The sequence below is a fragment of the Sminthopsis crassicaudata genome, chromosome 5 (assembly GCF_048593235.1).
Source record: "Sminthopsis crassicaudata isolate SCR6 chromosome 5, ASM4859323v1, whole genome shotgun sequence".
In the NCBI taxonomy this organism is placed as follows: domain Eukaryota; kingdom Metazoa; phylum Chordata; class Mammalia; order Dasyuromorphia; family Dasyuridae; genus Sminthopsis; species Sminthopsis crassicaudata.
Window position 1 is genome coordinate 12,636,855 of NC_133621.1, and position 19,937 is coordinate 12,656,791.

At 42.8% G+C, this 19,937-nt stretch overlaps 1 protein-coding gene across 13 annotated transcripts in view; it reads right to left on the reverse strand.

Annotated features, from left to right (window-relative positions):
* Positions 1-19,937, reverse strand: part of IGF2BP3 (insulin like growth factor 2 mRNA binding protein 3) — a 99,814-nt gene that overhangs the window by 41,006 nt on the left and 38,871 nt on the right. For 7 of the 13 annotated variants that reach the window (XM_074267755.1, XM_074267750.1, XM_074267748.1 and 4 more), the window contains exon 4: positions 17,841-17,909. The exons of the other annotated variants lie outside the window; for them this stretch is intronic. In XM_074267755.1, the coding sequence (XP_074123856.1) occupies positions 17,841-17,909 (69 nt within the window). The remainder of the gene's footprint in view (positions 1-17,840; positions 17,910-19,937) is intronic. 13 annotated transcript variants of the gene reach the window in all.

Genomic DNA, 19,937 nt, shown 5'->3' on the forward strand with positions numbered 1-19,937 from the left:
CCCCTCTTCCAAAGCCAACAAAAAGAGCACAGTTTTGCTAGTGAGATAATTTTAGGATGTCTATCACCAAGCTAGTTCCAGCCTGTACTGCCTTTCTCCAGATGGCACCAGTGCCAAGAGTGGTCCTCGGTGCCTCCTTCATCCTTTAGCCTCCAAATGTGCATAGCTGATCCCTTCCCTTCTTCTTCCCCTTTGCCCTACAGCATTCTCCAGCTCTGGATAATCTGTAACCCTTCCTTGACAAGGATATGGCTGAACTCCAAATTACATGGGTGTGGGGGGAGAAAAGTTCCTAAAAACTTGTGTAAACTGGGGTCTAATAACTAGAGACATTCAATTGCTGCTCAGCATAGCTGGGGTGGGGGAGGGACAGAGAAGAGACTAGGAATTGGGAAGAGAATGTTTAAAAAATAAATAAATGGAGAAGCTGGATCGGAAAGATGGCTCACCACTCCCAGGGAGGAGAAGGCAAATGGAAAATCAGAATTAGGGAAGTCTACCGTAAAAAAGATACCCCCTCCTTTCCCCCCATCATTTAGGAATTTGGGTAAACAAACTTTTTTTTTTTAAATCCAGAAGGGGAGATAGCCTCTGGAGCCCAGAGAATGCCCTCTTGCCACTCCCCTTTAGATCCAATCACACTTTGATCAGAGGTGGACTGGACTGGGAATTCTGATTGGGATGGGAAGTTTGAGAGCCTGACACCCTTTGGGAAAAGCAAATCTAAGTGGGGAAACAGAATTTAGCCAGTCCCAAACAGCAAGAAGAGAGGCTGCAGAAATGGAGGTGGCAAGGATCACCACCTACAAGGGCCTACTGAAAATCCTCTCTCCTGCTGTAACCAAGTCCAGCTGAAGTCTGATGACATCATATAAACTCTATGTATGTCAGGTTGGCAGCCATGTCCCTGGGGACCCAACTTGCAAAGAGCTGCTGGTGGTGTATCAAGCCCTAGAAACCTGTATTTACTTTTGGTTTTCCTTTCATCCTCCCAACCAATGGGCAGTCCATGTCCACAATGGGAGAAGAAAGACAGACTTGGTAATCCCACTACTCTGGGGACACCAGAAACAACTCCTTTCTCGTTGGAACCAACCTTCAAAATGAGCAAGGATATCACTGATTGGGGATGAAAGGAAAAATCAACCTATAAAAGCACCAGAAAATAGGGTTTTCTTGAAGCTCCATCTACCTATCAGATCGGAGGTCTCCCCCACCAGAGAATCTTGGACTACCTGGAAATATATTAGCTTCTTTGTGCTGAAAGGAGAGAAATGAAAAGGCCAAGAGAAGCGCCCTCTCCCCCACTGTGACCAGCTGGAAAGCACTGGTTTGGGTCTCTCTTCTTGCTTAGGGCTCCCTTCTCCCAGATTAAAAAAAAAAAAAAAAAAGTTAATTACAGAGAGAAAGAATACATGATCCAGATCAGGAGGACCTACAGGCTGAAGACACCAGGAACACTGTAGCCAGAAGGCCCGCCCTTTCTCAGGCCATAGAGACTTTTCTAAAAGCCAGACCTCGCCTACATACTAACATGGAAGGCTGTGCAAACATCTAAAATGTCACCCTGCCTGCAGCACAAAATGGAGAACTTCACCTGGTAGCCAAGGGTGACTAACAGGCAGAGAAGTGGTTATCTTTCCCCTGAAATATCGACATCCATTTCCTTGTTACTTTTGTCTTTGGTCCACCCAGCTCGAGCCAATCCTAGAGCTGCCCCCAACTGGGATGAATCACCCCAGGGGCTCAGGATGGCTTCTACATCCAGAGATGGGGCCTATGGCACTTTGCAAAAGGAAGGAGAAAGGAGGGGAGGGCAGGCTCCAGGGCAAATCTGCTCCCCACCCCAAGACCATTGTATAAATCCCCTTCTTCTCCATCCAATCCCAATAAATAAAATGGGGAAGAATTCCCTCTCCCTCCTTAATGATTTTAGCCAGGATGTTAGCAGCTTTCTAATCTCTGGGAGAGAACCAATGATTACACAATACAGATCCATCTTAACCAGGAAAAAGACAAAGTGGAAATGAAACGTGCCCCAGTATTTGCATACAAAGGCCCAGGTCAGTAAACATAATTTCTGGCTCCAGGGCTTGGGAGGCAGAGTGGGAGAGGGAGAGACTTCTGGCAGGCCCTCATACTTATTACCCAAGACAATGACCCCAGCCCTTCCTGCACACATGGCTAACTAGCTGCTCTCAGGGTTCAGGAGATGAGGAAGATTTGTCTTTCTTTTCCTTGCCTCCTTGCAGGGTCAGATTTCTCCACCAGCTCCCCCAACTCAAATAACATCTCAGAGTGAGTCTTAGAAAACACCTCCAAGATTTTTTTATACTGCCTTTAAAAATGCACTCCCCAAGGAGACCCAGATATAAAGTACACTACTATCAAGAGCAGAGTGGGGATCAATTTCTTTTTACCCCAAGACAACTGGCTGGTGCAATTCTTCACCCCCAAAGATGCAGCTTTATCAAAAATAAATTTTTAAAAAGTTTACAAAATCTACCCCCTTATAAACCCTAAATATTAAACTTCCTACCCTAAACTTTTCCCCATTTATAGGCACAGCAAATTCCTAAGCAAATAACTCAATAACAATCATTTTAAAAAACTAAATTCCAGAAAGCCACACGGCTTTCAGCAGAAGTTCAAATAACTACTCTTACCCCCTCAACCTCCAGGCTCCCTTTCCCAACTGGCATATTTTCCAATTTTCCTGGCCAACAGAAAAAAATTCCAAGAAAGCATCCACCAGTGGTTAGCCACCAATTATCCCTCCAAATAAATTATTTTGTTTAAAAAGAAGAAGAAGAATCAGTCACTAATCCCATTTCCAGATGAGATACTGGAAACTCCAAAGAACTAAGATATCTTGTCTCTAGTGATTCAAAAAGCTAGTTTGAACGAGCAAAGAGAAAAGAGCTAACTATTCATGATTCTCTTTCTTTACCAGCTCCAATGAAGTTGTCTCCCAAAGACAAACTTCAATATCTAAATGGTAAGAAAAGAGTCAACTGATTTAGTGAGTCTCTCTCTCCTCCCCACTCCCCTTAGTTTTGGCTCTGGACTCATGCTATTTGTCTGGGCATACTGCCTTGTTAAGTTGGAAACTTGATTTTATTAAATCTTATTCAGGAGTCCAGAAGCCTCTGGGCAAGGGCAGCCACAAAATAGGAATGATAAATGATTACATCCTCTTTAGACATGACTGGCCACACAAAGTAATGCCAGATAATTGATGTCAGATAGCCAGGGAGAGGCTCCTGTCAAGCTCTTTTTAGAGCTTCAAGTCTCTGTTAATATCACCACCCAGATCTCAGTTGAAACTTGATAACAGTAACACTAAACTTGTCTCTCCCCAACCCCTGATTTTTTTAAAAAGGGGAGTGAGGAGAAAGACATGTAAAGTTTGTGTGTGTGTGTGTGTGTGTGTGTGTGTGTGTGTGTGTGTGTTTTAAATATCCCCAAAGTGAAATTGGCAGTTAATTCACTAAGCCTCCAGAGGTGGGGAACATTGCATATGTTTTCAGATTTTAAAAATATAAAATATATAAATATATATATATATATATATAGTTGATTTCCTTCCCCCTTCCATGTTTCCATTTTACTTAATTTTTTTTTCATTGCACATATTTAACCTATATCAGATTATTTGCTGTCTTAGAGAGGGGGAAGGTAAGGGAGAAAAATTTGGAACAAAAATGACTATTGAAATCTATCTCTACGTACATTTGGGAAAATAATAATACTATTAAAATTAAAAATCAAAATAAAATTTCTTCAGTTATATAGTATATACATCATTGGGAAGGAAGGGGCACAGAAGGAAATTCAGTTGATGTAAAAACAAAAAATACCAATTTTTTTAATTGACAAAAATCAGGTTTAATTTCTACTAGAGTGACAAAAAACCTTAGGGGGAAAAACTCTCTTGAAAGTAAAATGGTGAACAGTCTTTGGAGAGGACTTTAGCAGAACATCATTTTATAAATGCTTAGCCTGTTGCCCTAAGAATGCCTCTAGAAAGGGGGGAAAAAGACTTTATTGAACGGGAAGGAGGAAATCAAAGATAGTCTATTTAAATACATAAACTAAATCCAACTAAATCTGGAAGTTCTGGGAATGGGAGCACATTGCATCTAGTTCTTAAGTAAATTACCCCAAGAATTCTGCCCTGATTTGTGTGTTGGTTGGTGTTCCTTAAAGTATCTACTTACATCCATATGGGGAAAGAGTACTTTAATTACAGTTTAAAAAAAAAAAAAAAGCAAACAAACATATGATGAGTTTAGATAACCATTTCCTCCAGTAAATATGGGCACCAAAATCATGATACTTGGCTCAAGAAACTATGTCCTCTTGAATATACACAAAATGTTCCTAGATATATTTAGTAAAATAGTAAACTCTTCTCCATAAACTTGCCATCTTATATTTTTGGACCCTAAGAGAATAATGCTTTATTCTTATTACAAGCAAGCATAAAGAGAAGCAAGCATTTCATTACATATTTTTAAAAGGCTGCAACTTTTTTTACTTAAAAGGTTAAAAAAAAAAAAAAAAAACCTTAAGCCCACACCTTGCCCTAACGGTTAGAAAACTCCCCCCCCCCAAGGGGCCAAAAGTGAATATAATTTGAGTTTCACCGTTTAAGAACTCAGATACCAACAGGTCTCTAACTCACTACACCACACCAGGAATCCAAGGAAATCCTCCCCATGCCTAAACCCAGATTTCAATTACAAGGGGTCCCCCGATCCTTTCCAGGAGGAGCCATTCTAGATTTCCAAAAAGTCTTATGATCTGGGTGTGGAGCCCAAGGATTGCACTGACACTGCAAAAGCAGGGCCCCTCCCCACTGAGAATAGCCCTGCAAGCCCTCAGAAAAGGAGATCTGGTTGGCCTGGAGACCAGCCAGGGAATGCTTCAATATCCACTGGCAGATCTGCCTGGGGGGGATGGAGGGTCCCCTATTCAAACCAGTTGGGAAAGAGATGAAAATTAGGCTGCTGGCAGCTTGCTCTTGCCATCTGGCAACTAGTATTTGGGGGAAAGGTGGGGTGGGAGAAGGGGAGCCAGAGCCCTTTCTACTAATCCATCCATATATATGTATCTACGTGTGTATAAAATGATCTGTGAAGTGTGAGATGGCTAGAGAGCCAGTCTTCAGAATCAAGTTTAGATCCTGCCTCTGACACACATTGTTGTGTCCCTGGGCTGGTCAGTCAACCTGAATGCGCCAAACAATTTTCTGAGACTTGTGGGGAAATTGTCGATTTGCAGTGAAAATATTAAATAAATCTAGTCCTTATCCCTATGTACATACACATGGCCTTATCAGGGCAGGCTAATAAGATACATGGTTACAGGGCGAGCTTGGGCCATCTTCCATAGCAGTGCTTTTATTAAATTGCTGGAAACTGGAGGAGCCAGGAGGAGAGTTACCCTTTGGGATCTGTCCTCCAGGCTCCGTGCTGGTCGAGGGTAAGGCAGCCTTGTATTGTATCAGCAATATCTGGTGCCACAAGTGAGATACAGAGGGATCTGGATTCTTTTCAAAGCCACGAGACCATGAATTTCAGTGAGAGGGGGTTTGGAAGCCTTTCTTCCAGAGAAGTCTCCCCCAGACACCCTGTGCATCTCAGGCTAAGGCTAATCATTTAGGAGGAAATTAACTTGATGCCCAGGTGAGTTTGATATTCTCCTAAAAAGATGGCTTGTGATATGTCAAGACTTAAGGGAGAAAATTGCTCAATGTGTTTCTCTCTCTACCCTCCCTTCCAAAAACAAAAAACTAAAAACTAAACCCTAGCTTCCAACAGGTTTCCAGATAGGGGGTGGGGAGGGAAGAAGCAAGAAAACTGTCACAATATGGTTTTTTCCCCTGGATTTGCAAACAGCAGCCTAGATGCCAGGTTTCTCTAGGCAAAATCTGTTGGGGGGGGGGGGGGTTTCCTAGCTAGAGAAAAGGGCTTTAGGATTTGGTAGGGAAGGCCCACACAATACTTGCTTGCACCTGGCCAAGCCTCCCGCCCCTCCTCTCTTTCCCACCCCTCTTGCAATCCCCAGCCCCAAGTAGTAGCATGTATTTTGCAAAGAGTCTCCTCTGACCTGGGAGGCAGATTCTCCCTCAGACAAACAGAGCCTAATGGGGGGACTCGGAGGTCCAACATCTGCAGTCTTTTCTTCTAAAAGCCTAATGCATGTGAAGCCAAATGCCAACCAAATTTAAAAGGCAATCCTAAAGGTAAAAAGCACTTTTCACACTTGCAAATCCCCAAACCAGCAGCCACAGTGTGTCCCTCTAAGGAAGTTACTCGGTGCTGGAAAGAAACAAATAAGATGTCTGGATACAATTTCACTCTGTTCTAGCACTGCCTACTATGTAACCTTGGGCAAATCCTGCAGAAAAGTGAAAGGTGGAAATGGAATAACAAAATAACCAGAGAAATTAAGGAAGACAACTAACAATGTCAACAGGTTCGGACTCAAAGAAGGATGGGGGGGGGTAGCTAGGTGGCACAGTGGATAGAGCACCAGCCTTGAATTTAGGAGGACCCGAGTTCAAATCTGATCTCAGACACTTAACACTTCCTAGCTGTGTGACCCTGGGCAAGTCACTTAACCCCAGCCTCGGTGGAAGAAGAATGAGGCAGGTCTAAGTCAAAAGAATTTTAAGAGAGTTGAGGAAGAAGACAGATGTTCACTTCTTTTATGGCTTTGTTTAGAGTCAATCAGCACCTCAATCTTAAAAACTCTGTAGTTTAATTCCCCCTTTAAAAAAATGACAAAAATCTGGAACTTCCATGACATTTCCCCAGTCTTGAAAACAAAAACTGGAAGGATTTAAGATCCCTTCTCTCCTGTCCCCAAGTCCCATACCAGCCTGCTTTCAAATCATAAAAATTTGCAGGATCCAACAGGCACTTTCCAGGCCTCTCTCCATGCCTTGCTCTGTAAATGCCACGGATGATTTGGTGGTAATCTAATGGTGAGAACTACCAACTGGCCAAACAGCCGCCAGCCAGCTGCTGCGCTTGTCACACCAGCACGGGGAGGGAACAACTCTGCACTCTGCTAAAACCTGGGAAGAGTTGGGGGAGTCGAGGGGATGGGGGAAAGATCATGACTCAACTGTGGGTCTTGTTTCCCACAGCCCGTCCCCTTCTTGTTGCTGAGGTCCTTTTTTTAAAGGCCATTGGGACATGGAAACATCCAAAGGACAAACACTCTCTCTGCAGAGTGTCATCTTCAAACAGGGACATAAACTGGTCACCACCCATCTGTAACCCACCCCATTCCCCCCCCTGGAATCACATTAAGCCACAGCAGATCCTAGGAAAGAGAGCAGCATTCTGGGTATACTTCCACTTCTGTGTGTAGCTATCTATGCTTAATAAATAAAGACCTTGGGAGGTTAGTAAAGTAGTGGCCACACCTGCCAGTTGCTTTCAAAAAGTCCCCAGGAGGATGTATTTAGGGGAAACGGACAAGCTGGAGGACAGCCATTTTCTAAGCACTTGCTGTTGCTACAGCTGCTCCTGGGGTCCCTGGGAGTGCTCCTCATACAAAATCCTATAACCCCATCCACAACATATTCAACCCACAAGCTGTCTAGGCGAGATATTAACATTTGCTGGTCCACCACACCAGTGGGAATTCTCCCTACATGCCTTGCGCAGTTGGACTAGGGGCATTATCTTTTTTTGGAGAAACCTGAGAAAACGTATCATAAATCAAAGTCAGAAATGAGTTCATGTTCTCTAGTGTCAGAGAGTTGATGGACTCAATGTATAGACCATACATGTTTGGCCATACATGTTTTGCTTGACTTTGCATATGGATTACAAAGGCTTTTTCTTTTCCTTTTCTTAGGGAAAGAAAGAGAAAGGGAGATGGAAGGAAGAAAACTATTTTGTTAATTGAAAAAAAATAATGAAAAAAATTATCCATAAGGGGTTTCTGCTTGGAAGCATCAGGTTCAATCATGGGGGAAAGGTAATGGGGAACCAATTCTCCTACTCTTTGGGGAGAGAACAAGGATAAAAATATTTACCCAACCAAGTTCCCTAACCCTATTTTTCCTCTCAAGGAGCTCCATTCAATCTCCTAACATTATCACTCCCATGAAAATGACTCCTCTCTCTCTATTTCTAGCCTTGATCTTTCTCAGCTGCCCTTTGGGCTAGGCTGCCTGGTATCATCTCAAATTCAAATTCTGCTTGGACCATTCCAGGAGTCAGCAACAGGTGGTTTGATTTGTTCTTTGCGTAGAGAGCAGAGATCTCGCTAAGCCCAGACCCCTTTTACAAAATGTGTAACCTGGTGAACAAGAGCATATGTTCAAAATGGCTTCCCTCAGTTAACAGCTGGGGACTGGCACTGAGAGCCTGCCTTTTTGGGGGGCCAAGCTAGCCGGCTGAGCCAGCCAAGGAACATGCACACTGGGTCTCATTAACACAGGGCCAGCACCAGCTGAAACAGGAGAGGGTGTTGAAGCAGGCCTAAGATTGGAGATTTATTTACTCACCAATATCCCTGTTCCTTAACGCTACAGCAGACCATGATTTACACAGCTCAGATAGACAATCTGATGTTTTCTTGAGCTTGGTTGTCTGCCAATCTCGTAAATTATCCTTATAAGGAATGTGTAGATTTGGGGTGGTATGAACTTGAATTCTGAGGGCAGGGCAGGAACGGGGAACACAGAAACCATAAGTGACTGGGGGTGGGGTAAGGGCTGTATGACCCATTATTATTTGTTTCTTCGTATTTCTAGGAAAACATTCATCTTCTTGCCAGAGGAAGCTAAGCACCTCAAAAGAAAGATATAATTGAAGAAAACCACCCAAGTAGGACATAGGTCTGGATAGCAAGGGTGGATGCAAGACAAAGGCAAGCTCGACCTAATACCAAGGCAGTCTGGGAGAACACACAGCCCTCGCCCACATTTACACAAAATGGATTTCTGCGTGCCACATTTTCAAGCAGATTACTCTACAAAGAAAGCTTGGCTCTGCACCTCTGCCTGTAGGCATACCATGTCTATACCTTTGTCCTAATAGCTAAGAAGCTCTCCACATGAACCAGTGAGACGTAAGAAGTTAAAGCCAATGTTGACTGAGAAGAGAGAAAAAAGTGTAGATTTCCCAAAACAGAAAGGTCCCTTTCCTAACAGTGGTGTTTTCTCCCATCTCACTCACCACTGCGTTCTTCTAGCAGGCAAAAACCAAAAAAGAATCATCTCCTAGAACAGTCTGCATCCCACTCTAAGATCTATCCAATGCTCCAATGTTGGCTGAATGGATTCCAGACCAAAACCAACCAAACAAAAAAGGATGACCAAAGAGCAGGGGGAGAGAGCAATCTACCATTCTCTGGATCGAATTAATGCTAAGTACTAGAAGCTCTTTTATTCAGCAGAACCAGCAAAGTGTTTCCCAAGCTTCACAGGGCATATATAATGCCAGAAAAGACCTGAAAAACCTCACGTCTCTACAGATAAAGAAACTGACCAGCAGGGAGAAATGGTTTGTCCAAGATGTGATAAGTAGCAGATCCCACGTCAGATTCAAGTCCTCTGACTTCCAGTACACTGGGCTCTGCACCCCTTCCCCACCCCATGAAAAGACCAACTGACTTCTTAACTAGCTTAGAAGATCTTTCCAAGTTTGCCTTTGCTCTTAGTCCAATGATGAGGGATTACTGGAAAGCTCTTAGGGGGAGGGGAATCAGGGTATCCACTTGGACTGTGATCTTTATTCACCATTATAACAGGAAAAGAGAAGTGAAGACAATTGCCCCATTCAAGGTTTCAGAAGGAACCAATCTAACCTGCTTAAGCCAAAAGGCAGCCAACTTTATTCTTTGACCTGCCTTAGGTTTGCCTGTATCTCTGGAAATTTGAAATGCCATATTAATAGCTAGGACCAGTTTTGCTCAAGATAAATCCTTAGAGAAAAGGCAGTTGGACTGGGAGGGGAGGGAGAAGGAAGGGAAGGGGAAAGGGAAGGGAGAGAAACTAATTGACAAATGAGGTAAGGATTCTGGCCCCTGGCCAAACCATTCTAGACCAGAAGGATGAGGACTCTTGGACTTCTAATCAGAACCCTGATTCACCAATAGATTGAGTGGGGTTTTTTTTTAAATATTAAATAAATGTTTAAATATAAATTAAATAAATCTTTTCTGGTGCAGTCCATGGAGTTACAAAGAATTGGACATAACTGAACAACAACACTTCTATCCAGTTAACAGAACAGCCTCCTCATCAAGTCTTCTTGGGGCTACTTGACATTATAGACAATTGCTTTGGGGCCACCAAAATACTTTGTGGAGTCAGAGAACTGATGTTATTCTGCAAAATAGGGAGAGGGCACTTAAGAGAAAGGTGAGTTACTTATGAGTTAAAAATGTAAAGTGAAGCTCACTCATGTTAAAACTTTGGGATACTACCAGCAAATGGCTTTGTTCATTTTCTTCCTTCTGAGTCCCCATTCAAGATTCTCCCTGTACTAAGGCAAGTGGCAAATGCCAATGTACAAATGACCAGCCAGCCTGGGAATACCAGGATATCCCTGGATATCTAGCTTCACAATACCTACCCCAAGTCACCCCCCAAATCACAGAACCAGAGGAGTCTCCTGAAAGTGATTGCAATCTGGACTTCTACTCTTATTAAATCTTCTCGCTTTTCACTCACTCCTAAGCAGACAGATGCACAGAGATTAATTTTGTCAAACCTTATTATAACCCAGCTCAATATCGTTTTTGAGATTTAAAGTCGGACAGCATTGTATGGTCAAGAAGTCCAGAGTCTGCCTTCAAATCCCTTGCTTTGGCATCTAATAATCAGTTGACTTACAAAAGGCCAGTAGTTCTGACAAATCTAAATTTTCTAGCTGTGTTTTAAAAAAAAAAAAAGGAGAGGGGAAAGAGGGGCTGAATCAGGGATTCTACAGTCCCTTGCAACTATGTCTAGATCCTCCTGGAATAACCTCAATTAACATCCTTCATCTGGGCAACTCCAGTCAAGAAAGGCCTTCCTCCTTTGCACAGTCTGAATATTCCTCACCCTGAGATTTCTCCCTCCTTCTCCCTATTTCTCTCCTCCATTTAGAACAGCTTTAAATGAGATATTCTGGGGAAGGAGCAAGGGGATAGGCCTCCAAGTCACTGAGAACTGGTTTCAATCCTGAGCCTCTAACACCAATAAACTGCAATGCCTTGTGCAACAAAGCCCACACATTGCATTTACTAGGTTTTCTCTGTACCTAACACTGTGCGAGACTCTGAGGATACAAAGTCAAAGCAGAAACAGTTCCTATTCCTAAAGAGCTTATAGTCTAGTGAAAGAGACACCCTGTAGGGAGGGAACTATATACAGAACAGATACAAAAGCAATATAACCAGGTTATGGGAGGGAGTCACTCGACCCTCAGTTTGATCATCTGTAAAATGAGCATTATCTTGGCTGTCTCTGTCACAAGGTTACCAAGAGGAAGTCACTTGGGAAATCTTGGAACACTCTACAAATTAGAGTTCGAATTTTGTTTAAAATGACACCATCTAGGTGCCACCTAAGACACTTATTCTTCCCAAAACATGTCCATTACAAAACCTCTCTGCCTCTAACTGGAAATAAATAAAAAAGTTGAAAGCAACTTGTCTTCCTTGAGAGACATTCAGAACACTTCCCCTGCACTTTCCAACCCCCTGTCCAACTGTCGAAAATATTTTAAGGATGGTTAGCTATGGTCAAGGTTTTATTAAGTATCTTTAGCCCTTTAACAAATGAGTCTTCTTTTTTTTAATCACTTGTCTGTAGGTAGCCCTGAATGTTAACAGAATTTGGAACAAGATTTTCCAGACAGCTCTTGCCTCCTTTAGCACACAGAAGTTTTCCATTTCTTCCCTCCAATACATTTTTCCCCAGCTGTTAAAAAATGTAAAACGTGAAAACAAAGATTTTGTTCTGGAGCAAAGTATCATCTTGGTCTTGAGGTCTTGTAATTTTTCTTTTTTCGGTGACTTTCATGAAGCAACAGCATCTCCAGCTCCAACTTCAATTTCATTCTTCCAAGATGGTTTCAGTTAAAATCTGGCGATGTCAAAGAAGTCAAAAACAAATGATCTTCGTTGAAAATGAGTGCAGGCAGTGATTTCCAGTCTTCAGGCTCTTCAAGGAAAGGCCAAGGTTGAAGATTAAGGGGAAAAGTTACCCTCGGGAGAACAAGGAGTAGGGAAGAGAGTCAACAGGTTATTTAACATCTCATCAACCGCTCCTTTGATCCCCAGAAGGCTATGGCTTGGAGAAGACAACTGAGAAGACCTTGGGAGTCACAGACAGCGTTCATGGCCAGTGAAGTCCCTTGAAGTGACCAAAGATTGGTGATATACATTGATTGGCTTCTCTTGTGACTACAGGTATGCCTGGCATTGGACAGCCAAGTAGCCCTCATACAAAAAGAGCAAAGAGAATTGGCAAAGTCCTGAGTCCAAGATGGCGGCTTTATTGACCAAGTTCTTTAAGCTCCTGAATTAACCTGTCACAGGAAATGTTATGGATCCATGTGGGAAGGAAATGCCCATACCCAAAACAAGCACCAGATGATATTCTCACTATCCTTTGATCTGAACCCAAGACTACTGATTGTAAGCACTGCTTGCTTGTAGGTGGAGAGCTGAAAAGACAAATGCAAGACTAGCTATCATCCTAAGGACATCAGCCTTCAGCCCTAACTTAAATATTTCCTTCTTTTCTTGATGGTCTTGAACTTGCAGCTGGAAGACGGTCTTAGTTGTACAAGATGACTCGCCCATCAGTCTTCAAGGAACTAGAACAAACTAGCCTGTCTACTGCTATCCCTCAAAAGCTCTTGTGGATCAAGTGGTCTCTAAGATCCCTTCCAGCTCTAGATCTATGATCCTTTGATTCTATGATCTCATAGCATTTAGAGCCAGAAGGGACCTTAGTTCCTCACGTGCTACTTTTTCCCTGTATTCTTTCTACCTGCTGGCTTCTCATCCATTAGCTACTTGGCTTCATCATACTCTTACAAAATAAGGTGAGCTTAACTAAGTTGTTCCAGAATGAGCTCCAGGTACATTGCAGGAGATATTCTGAGGCCTCCTTTCTTGGTAACTTTATCTCTTCATCTGATAGTAGCTTAGTCTTGCTCAGGATCTTAGCCCCGATTCCTTGGCTCAGGAAGCCAGATGGCTCAATCATGGAAATGGCACTCCTTGAGAGAGAAGAGCTAGAGAAGATTGCCCAGTACATGGAGGTGGGTTGGTATCTAATAAATGATATTTCATCTCCTGACAACGCCTATACACGAATGGTCTCCCTTCCTATAATGTCCTTCCTAAGTTTCCTCAAAGCTGAACTTCAGGTCCACTTCCTCCCTGACCCCTTTTCCATTTCCTCCCACCTCTGGATGGCAGTTCCCTCTTCTCAAAATCACAAAATAACTTAAGCTTTTAGATAAACCTTCTAGAGACATGTTTAACATACTTTCCCCCCCCAAACCAGGAGAATGACAACTCCTTGGGAAGGTAAAGACTACTATTTTCCATCTTTTTTTATCCACAACCCAGTGCCTGCATATAATGAGCTCTATAAACTCTGATCAACTTTTTCCTAAGTGCCAGATTTTTGTGAAGCCAATTCAGAACATCAGAGCAGTGCTCTCTGTTTGCTTGGCCTAAGGGTGCATTAAATAATACTCCTATGGAGGAACATCACAAGTCCCAGGTTGTGAGGCTTCTTCTTTCTTGAGAAAGGGGAATAAATGATGTGAGCCAGAGAAGCCCCTCCTAACAGCCTCAGCAATCTCTCAATAGCTCGGAAACAAAAGGGGGGGGAAGGCTTCATTTCCCCCAATCCTAGAAGCCACTTTCCCAATTGTGTTCATTTCCAAAATACTAACATTTGAAAATTTTGGATTTGTCTTCAGAAACGGAGCTTCCCCCAGATGGAAAAATCAAATACACTATTATGTTAAGAAAAGTAAATGTAGCTTCCAATAATAATACCCTCGGATGGTTTAAACGAATCTGTTTCCAATTATTTTAGGAGTAGTCTTTAATATAAGTAACTGAGGCAGGATTGGAATAGATCAGGGCTATAACCTCCAGACTCCTCCTCATTTCCCATTGGAAGCATCCCCTGTAAACAGGCTAATTGAAGAACCAAAGTAAGTTCATGCCAAGGTTTCCATTGGCCCCATTAAAAAACAACTCCAGTGACCAGGGACTGGAGCAGGAGGGGCCGGCCGGGACTGCGAGCTTTTTGAGCTCATTTCTGCTCCGACAACGACCCCCAGTGGCCTGGGGCAGATGAGGCTTTTCCATTCGGGTCCCCAAACCAAATTCTAGAAAACAGAAGAACCATTTCCCAAGAAGGGAGGGGTAGTGATGTTTGTTTTTTAAGATGTAAAAAACTAAACCATGTACAGGGAAGGAAACTCGTTGCTGGATAGTTCTCACCACCCCTGACTCGTGTCATAATAATAGGTAGGTACCCATGGACAGTGACAGTTTTTCTTAAACTGACATCAATTGGCACATATAATCATTTTGCATGACTTTACATGATCACAAAGTATCAGAGATGAAGAGTTCAGTTCATCTATTATTATGTGTAAAATAAATTCAAACACAGGGAGATTTAAAGCTTGAAAGGCCTCAAAAGTCACCTAGTCTAATAGGGAGGGAAGGTGGAAAAGGAGAGAAGAAAAAAGAAAAGAGGAAGGAAAGAAGGAGGAGAGGTTTAAAAAAGGAGGGAAGAAGGAAGAGAGGGAAAGAAGAGGGAAGGAAAGGAGGGAGAAAAGGAAGGAGGACAGGAAGGAGAGAGGGGAAGAGGGAGGGAAAGGAGGGGAAGGTGTAAAGAAAAGGGGAGGGAGGGAAAAAGGGAAGGAAAGAAGAGGGAGGAAGGGAAACAGAAAGAAGAGGGGGAGAGAAGAGGGAAAGGGAGGAAGGAAAGAAAAAGAAAAAAGGGAGGAAGGAAAGAAACAAAGAAAAATGGAAGAGAGAGAAAAAAAGAGAGGAAGGGAGGGAAGAAAAGAAAAAGAGAAAAGGAAAAAAGGAAAGGAAAAGGAGCCTTGAATTTAGAGTTGGAGGTCCTGGGTTTGAATCCTTTGCTTATGACCTTACCAGAATGATTTTGGGCAAGTCACCTCCCCTGCCTGAGGGTCAGTTTCCTCATTTGTAAAATTAAGAAAAGGGACTAAATGACTTAAAAGATCCTCTCAGCTCTAGATCTGTACTCCTACATTGCCAGGTAGTCAAAAACAGGATCCTAATCTTGGAAGGGACAGAGAAGGGAATCCTAGATTTTGATCCAGAAGAGACTTCAGGTCTTTGAGATGAGGAATCAGAGGGAATACAAGGGAAGTGCCCCACTCCAGGGAGGAAGTAGGAGAGATTTGAAATCCAGTCCTCTGACTGTCTAGCTAGACCCTTTCTCAAGAATTGGAGTTCTGAGGAACTGGTCCTCTCTGTGAATATGCTTAGCACTTCACCTAGTATAAATTAAATTGCATTTAGCTGATATTTATATTTTTTTATATCTAGCTATCATTTGAGTCTTCAAGAACATACAAGTAGAAAGCCAGCCTGTGTATCACCTATCAACAGAGACCATTTCAAAGTGGTTCCAGCCATCTTGAGGGGTCCCTGACTCTGCTCCAAACCTGTCCAATCCATTTCTAGATCTGCAGCTGAGGGCCAGGTCACATCCACACCTTCCCCCACTAACACAGGAACCAAAGAGCACAAAACCCCAGGGACTTAGCATGGTGTCCCTCATGCTGGCCCTTCCTCTCAAAAAAGCAAGATAATCACCCCACAGATTAACAGTGGAAACCGGCTGTATCTCACTTATAATTAAAATGACTTCCAGAGGCTTAAATCTTGCTAATTTGCAGCACTACTTCCCCTCTCTCTTCCCTCATACTCTAAAAATCGAGGTGGTCATTTTCTTTCAGTAATTTTCCATCCATTTGGATGTTTTCAGGACAACCTTTTGCAAGCCATCCTTAAAGCATAACTTCCATTCAGGGAAAGGTTTGAGCAATAGAGTCCTTCTAAAATAGATAATCTTATTCAAACCCAAGAAAGGGGATTTTTTTTTTAATCAGTCAAAAAGTCTTACTAGAAATGGGTTCCTTGATTGGGTTTTTTTGGCCAATTTTTGGCCAAGAGGAAGACTTAGACTTTAGAGAGTTCTCCAATGTAAGCCCAAGACTCACTAGTCAAATATTCTAGGAATATTTAGTATTTAGTAGGAAATATCAAATGCCTTTATTCCTAGAGCTAATCAATCATGGGGGAAAAGAAATTTCTATTGATTTGTAAATAATGGGGGAAGGGGGACCAGCTAGAATTAGAAGGAAGATTTCTCAAGGAATCATCTTTATTAGGGGCCAACCTCATCCAGAAAGTTTGATAAAACCCCATATAAATATACGCAGGGAAAAAAATGGCTTTTTGGCTAACCATTTCCCAGTAATTGATCTTCAAGGAGCCACAGGAAAACCAAAGACCCTACATGGTACCAATGAGGAAGGAAGGCATTTTAGCCATGTACATGGGGAGAGGGCTAAGAAAAGGTATTCATTGCCCTGTGCTTGGTGGTTACATCACATTTAAGGCCCAAACAAGATTCTGAAAATCTTCAATGGAAGAAATGCATTGAGCTGAGGACCCCTCTATTTAAAAGTGTCACTGAACTGAAATCAGGGTATCATTTTCAAAATCCCGAGATTTAAATGAAGAATACTGTGGCTGATTATTACTCATATAAGTTCCTGCCAATCAAACCCAGCATCATCCTAAGTGCTCCATAAAGCAAGAAACCAACCATGACATCACTTGGTTAATAGATCACCAAAGCTCCCCAAACTCAAACCAAATCAGTCCATAGCTACTCCATCCTAAGAAAGCAGAATGCTCGTGTTTCAGCCCTCATTAAGTCATCGTTGGCAAGCACAACAACCTGAGTTAAAGACACATGCCCCCAGCCAGAGCCATCTTGGTTTCCTAATACCAGATGAGCCAAGAGGAGGAGGAGGAGGAAGGAGCAAAGGAGAGCTGAGAACCAGAAGGTATCAAAGTCTTGAGGACAGGGAACTAGTGGGGCATGAAATGCACACAAAGGAATTCACGTGGATGAGTCCCACGGAAATTAAATCTAGTTTTCTATTACAGGTAGAAGGTTTTCCTTCTTCTCTTCTCTTCTCTTTTACCTCCTTGCCCATGAAGGAAATCTCTAAATATTAAGATTGGGTTGTGGATAAGGTACAATAGACCATTCGGCTCTGCATAAACAGAGCAGGGGGGGAAAAAAACCCAAAAGTTCCACCCACTGCGAAGGTCCTTTATTCCAATTGCCCTTGCCGCCACTAAGGCTGGGAACAAAAGGCTTTGAGGACTGTCATGAGACAAATAAATAAATCTTATGACTAGAGATTTCCTCATTTCCTATCCTCTTTGTCAAAGAGGTTAGGAAAACATAGAAGGCATCTCCATGTGCTTTGAAGCCAGCCCCAAGACAGCTTTGGAAATCTCTGCCCTTTCAGAGGGTCCCAGACTTGGAACAGAATTGAACCCAGGCCCTCACTCACTCTTCCCAATTTGAGGAAGAGGGAATGAGTAGGAAAAGCCCAAGTGGGGGGAGGCCCAGGTGCTCGGATGTCCTGCTTCTCCTCCTCAGGCTCCACATACACACACACAGAGCCCCATCACCTATTGCAGCACAACCACTAGGACTTAGTACGGTTAGTCTGTTGTGGCAGACACACCCAAGGGACTCACAATCCATCTTAATCACTTACCTTCCAGCAAGGAATGAAGACCACTTGTGTACCAAGGGACAAGGGCCCACAGTACAAATCAACCGTCAGCTACACACAAGTAAAAGGCAACTTAGTGGGAGGCTGTGGACTGGTTTTATTTCAATCAAATCCAGATGTAAAGGGTTCAAATTGCCCTTTACTCATAGGCACACCTCACCACACTTAAATCAACCAAGTCCACAAATGCACATACCCCTTTCCCTCCTCCTCCCCCTCTCTTCTGGGCAACGGGATTGCCCCATTAGTGGGCAACGGGAATCCAGCTAAGTTTCCAGCATGGCTATTCTCTGAGTTCAAAACCAGAGTCATCTTGGAATTCCCTTCACATCTCCTGGCCAGTCACCCACATTTATCCATTTTTTTAAAGCTCACTGCATCAGTCTCTTTTCTTTCCATTCCTAATGCAACTCCCTACTTTAAACCTTTATTAACCCCATGGTGACAATACTGAAATAACTCAAGTCCTGAGTCCCATCTCCAACCTAGCCTCCATTTTGCAATCAGATTTATCTTCCTTCTGCTCTCACCTGCTCAAAATCTTTTCATGGATTCTAATATGTAAAATCCACATGCCTACATGACCTTCTGGGCCTAATCTACCATTTCTGGACTTAACTTCTATTATTTTCCATTACTTGACTCAACTCAACATTATTAAGCACCTACTATGTGCCTTTAAGAAACATATCCAAAATGCATATTGCCAAGCAGAATATTTAAGTCTAGGAGGGCTGAGATCAGGGAGAAGATTCATAATGACAAAGAGATGGGATTGAGAGGGAAAAGAGTGTAGAGGACCTTATATCCAGCTAAGAAGTCTGATGATTCTGCAGGAAACAAAGCAACACTGAATATTGTCTGGGCAGGATAAGGGAACAGCAGTCCACAGACTGGAAGCAGCAGAGATGAGAAGCAAAGAGACGGCTGCTGCTAAAAGATTCTTGGGGACAAGTTAGTCCTATGGTGGAAAAGAGAGGGACAGATTTGAGAGATGTAAAGAGAGGGAAAAACAGCCATAATTGGGAACTGACTGAAGATGGAGTCAATAAAATGAGAGCATCAAAAATGAACAAGATTTGAGCCTGGGTGACAGCTGGAATAATGATGTCATTAGTGGACTGGGGAAGCCAGAAGGAGAAGGATTGTGGGTGGGAGTGAGAAAATGAGCTCTGCAGCAATTCTTCATATGTCTCTTCTCACCCAATGTGCTTTCTACAAAGGAAGTGCTTAATAAACATCCTCTGAGCTGACTGACCCAACAGCAGCTGGTTTTATCTGAGTTCTGCCTCGAGGCAAAAAATCAGAATCATAGAAAAAAGCTCTAAGCTACAAGTTAGAGGCAAAGTTGAGTTCTGATAAACAGAAATCATGGAAGGTCCCTGGGCTTGCAGATGGCCAGCCTGTTCCAAGTTCTAACAGATCTTTGAAAGGTGTCGTTCTGATAACATTTACCTGCCACTGTGACACATTAACACAATTCTCGGAACACAGCCCTTATCTCAGTTTTATGAGTAATACATGACAAGTCTGTGGACTTTAGGAACCATGAACACAGAAATACATGACTAACACACAATTCTGCCACTGGCTCCTCTGCAAAGTTAGGCTCGTGTGCAATGAAAGTGGAAGACTTTGAAAGGACATTGGAGATGTAGAAAAAGGTGAGGAGATAAAGAGAGAGCTGGGCTGCTTCCAAAGTGAGAATTTAGCCATTCAATGGAACATAAGTACCTTGAAGGCGAGGCTAGCTTATGCCATTCCCCCTATGCCTAGCACTGTAGGTGTTCAACAGATGCTATTTGAATTTATTGTTTGAATTGGGGGAAATAACAGGGATATGGCAATTACAGACTGAAACAACTTGATAAAGAGAGAAAAGGCCTCAGAGAGTTTGTATTAAATGGGAAGGGTGAGGGGAATGTCCTAGTGACCCGTAGGTTATGCTATGTTTGAGTTTCTTCCACTGCAAAGAAAGAACTATGAATGTTCAAACTCTAGGTTAAGCAGAGTAAATAAGTGGTGGAGACCAAGCTCAAAGCCATGCTTTCTACTCCCAAGGACACAGCCCCTCAGTAA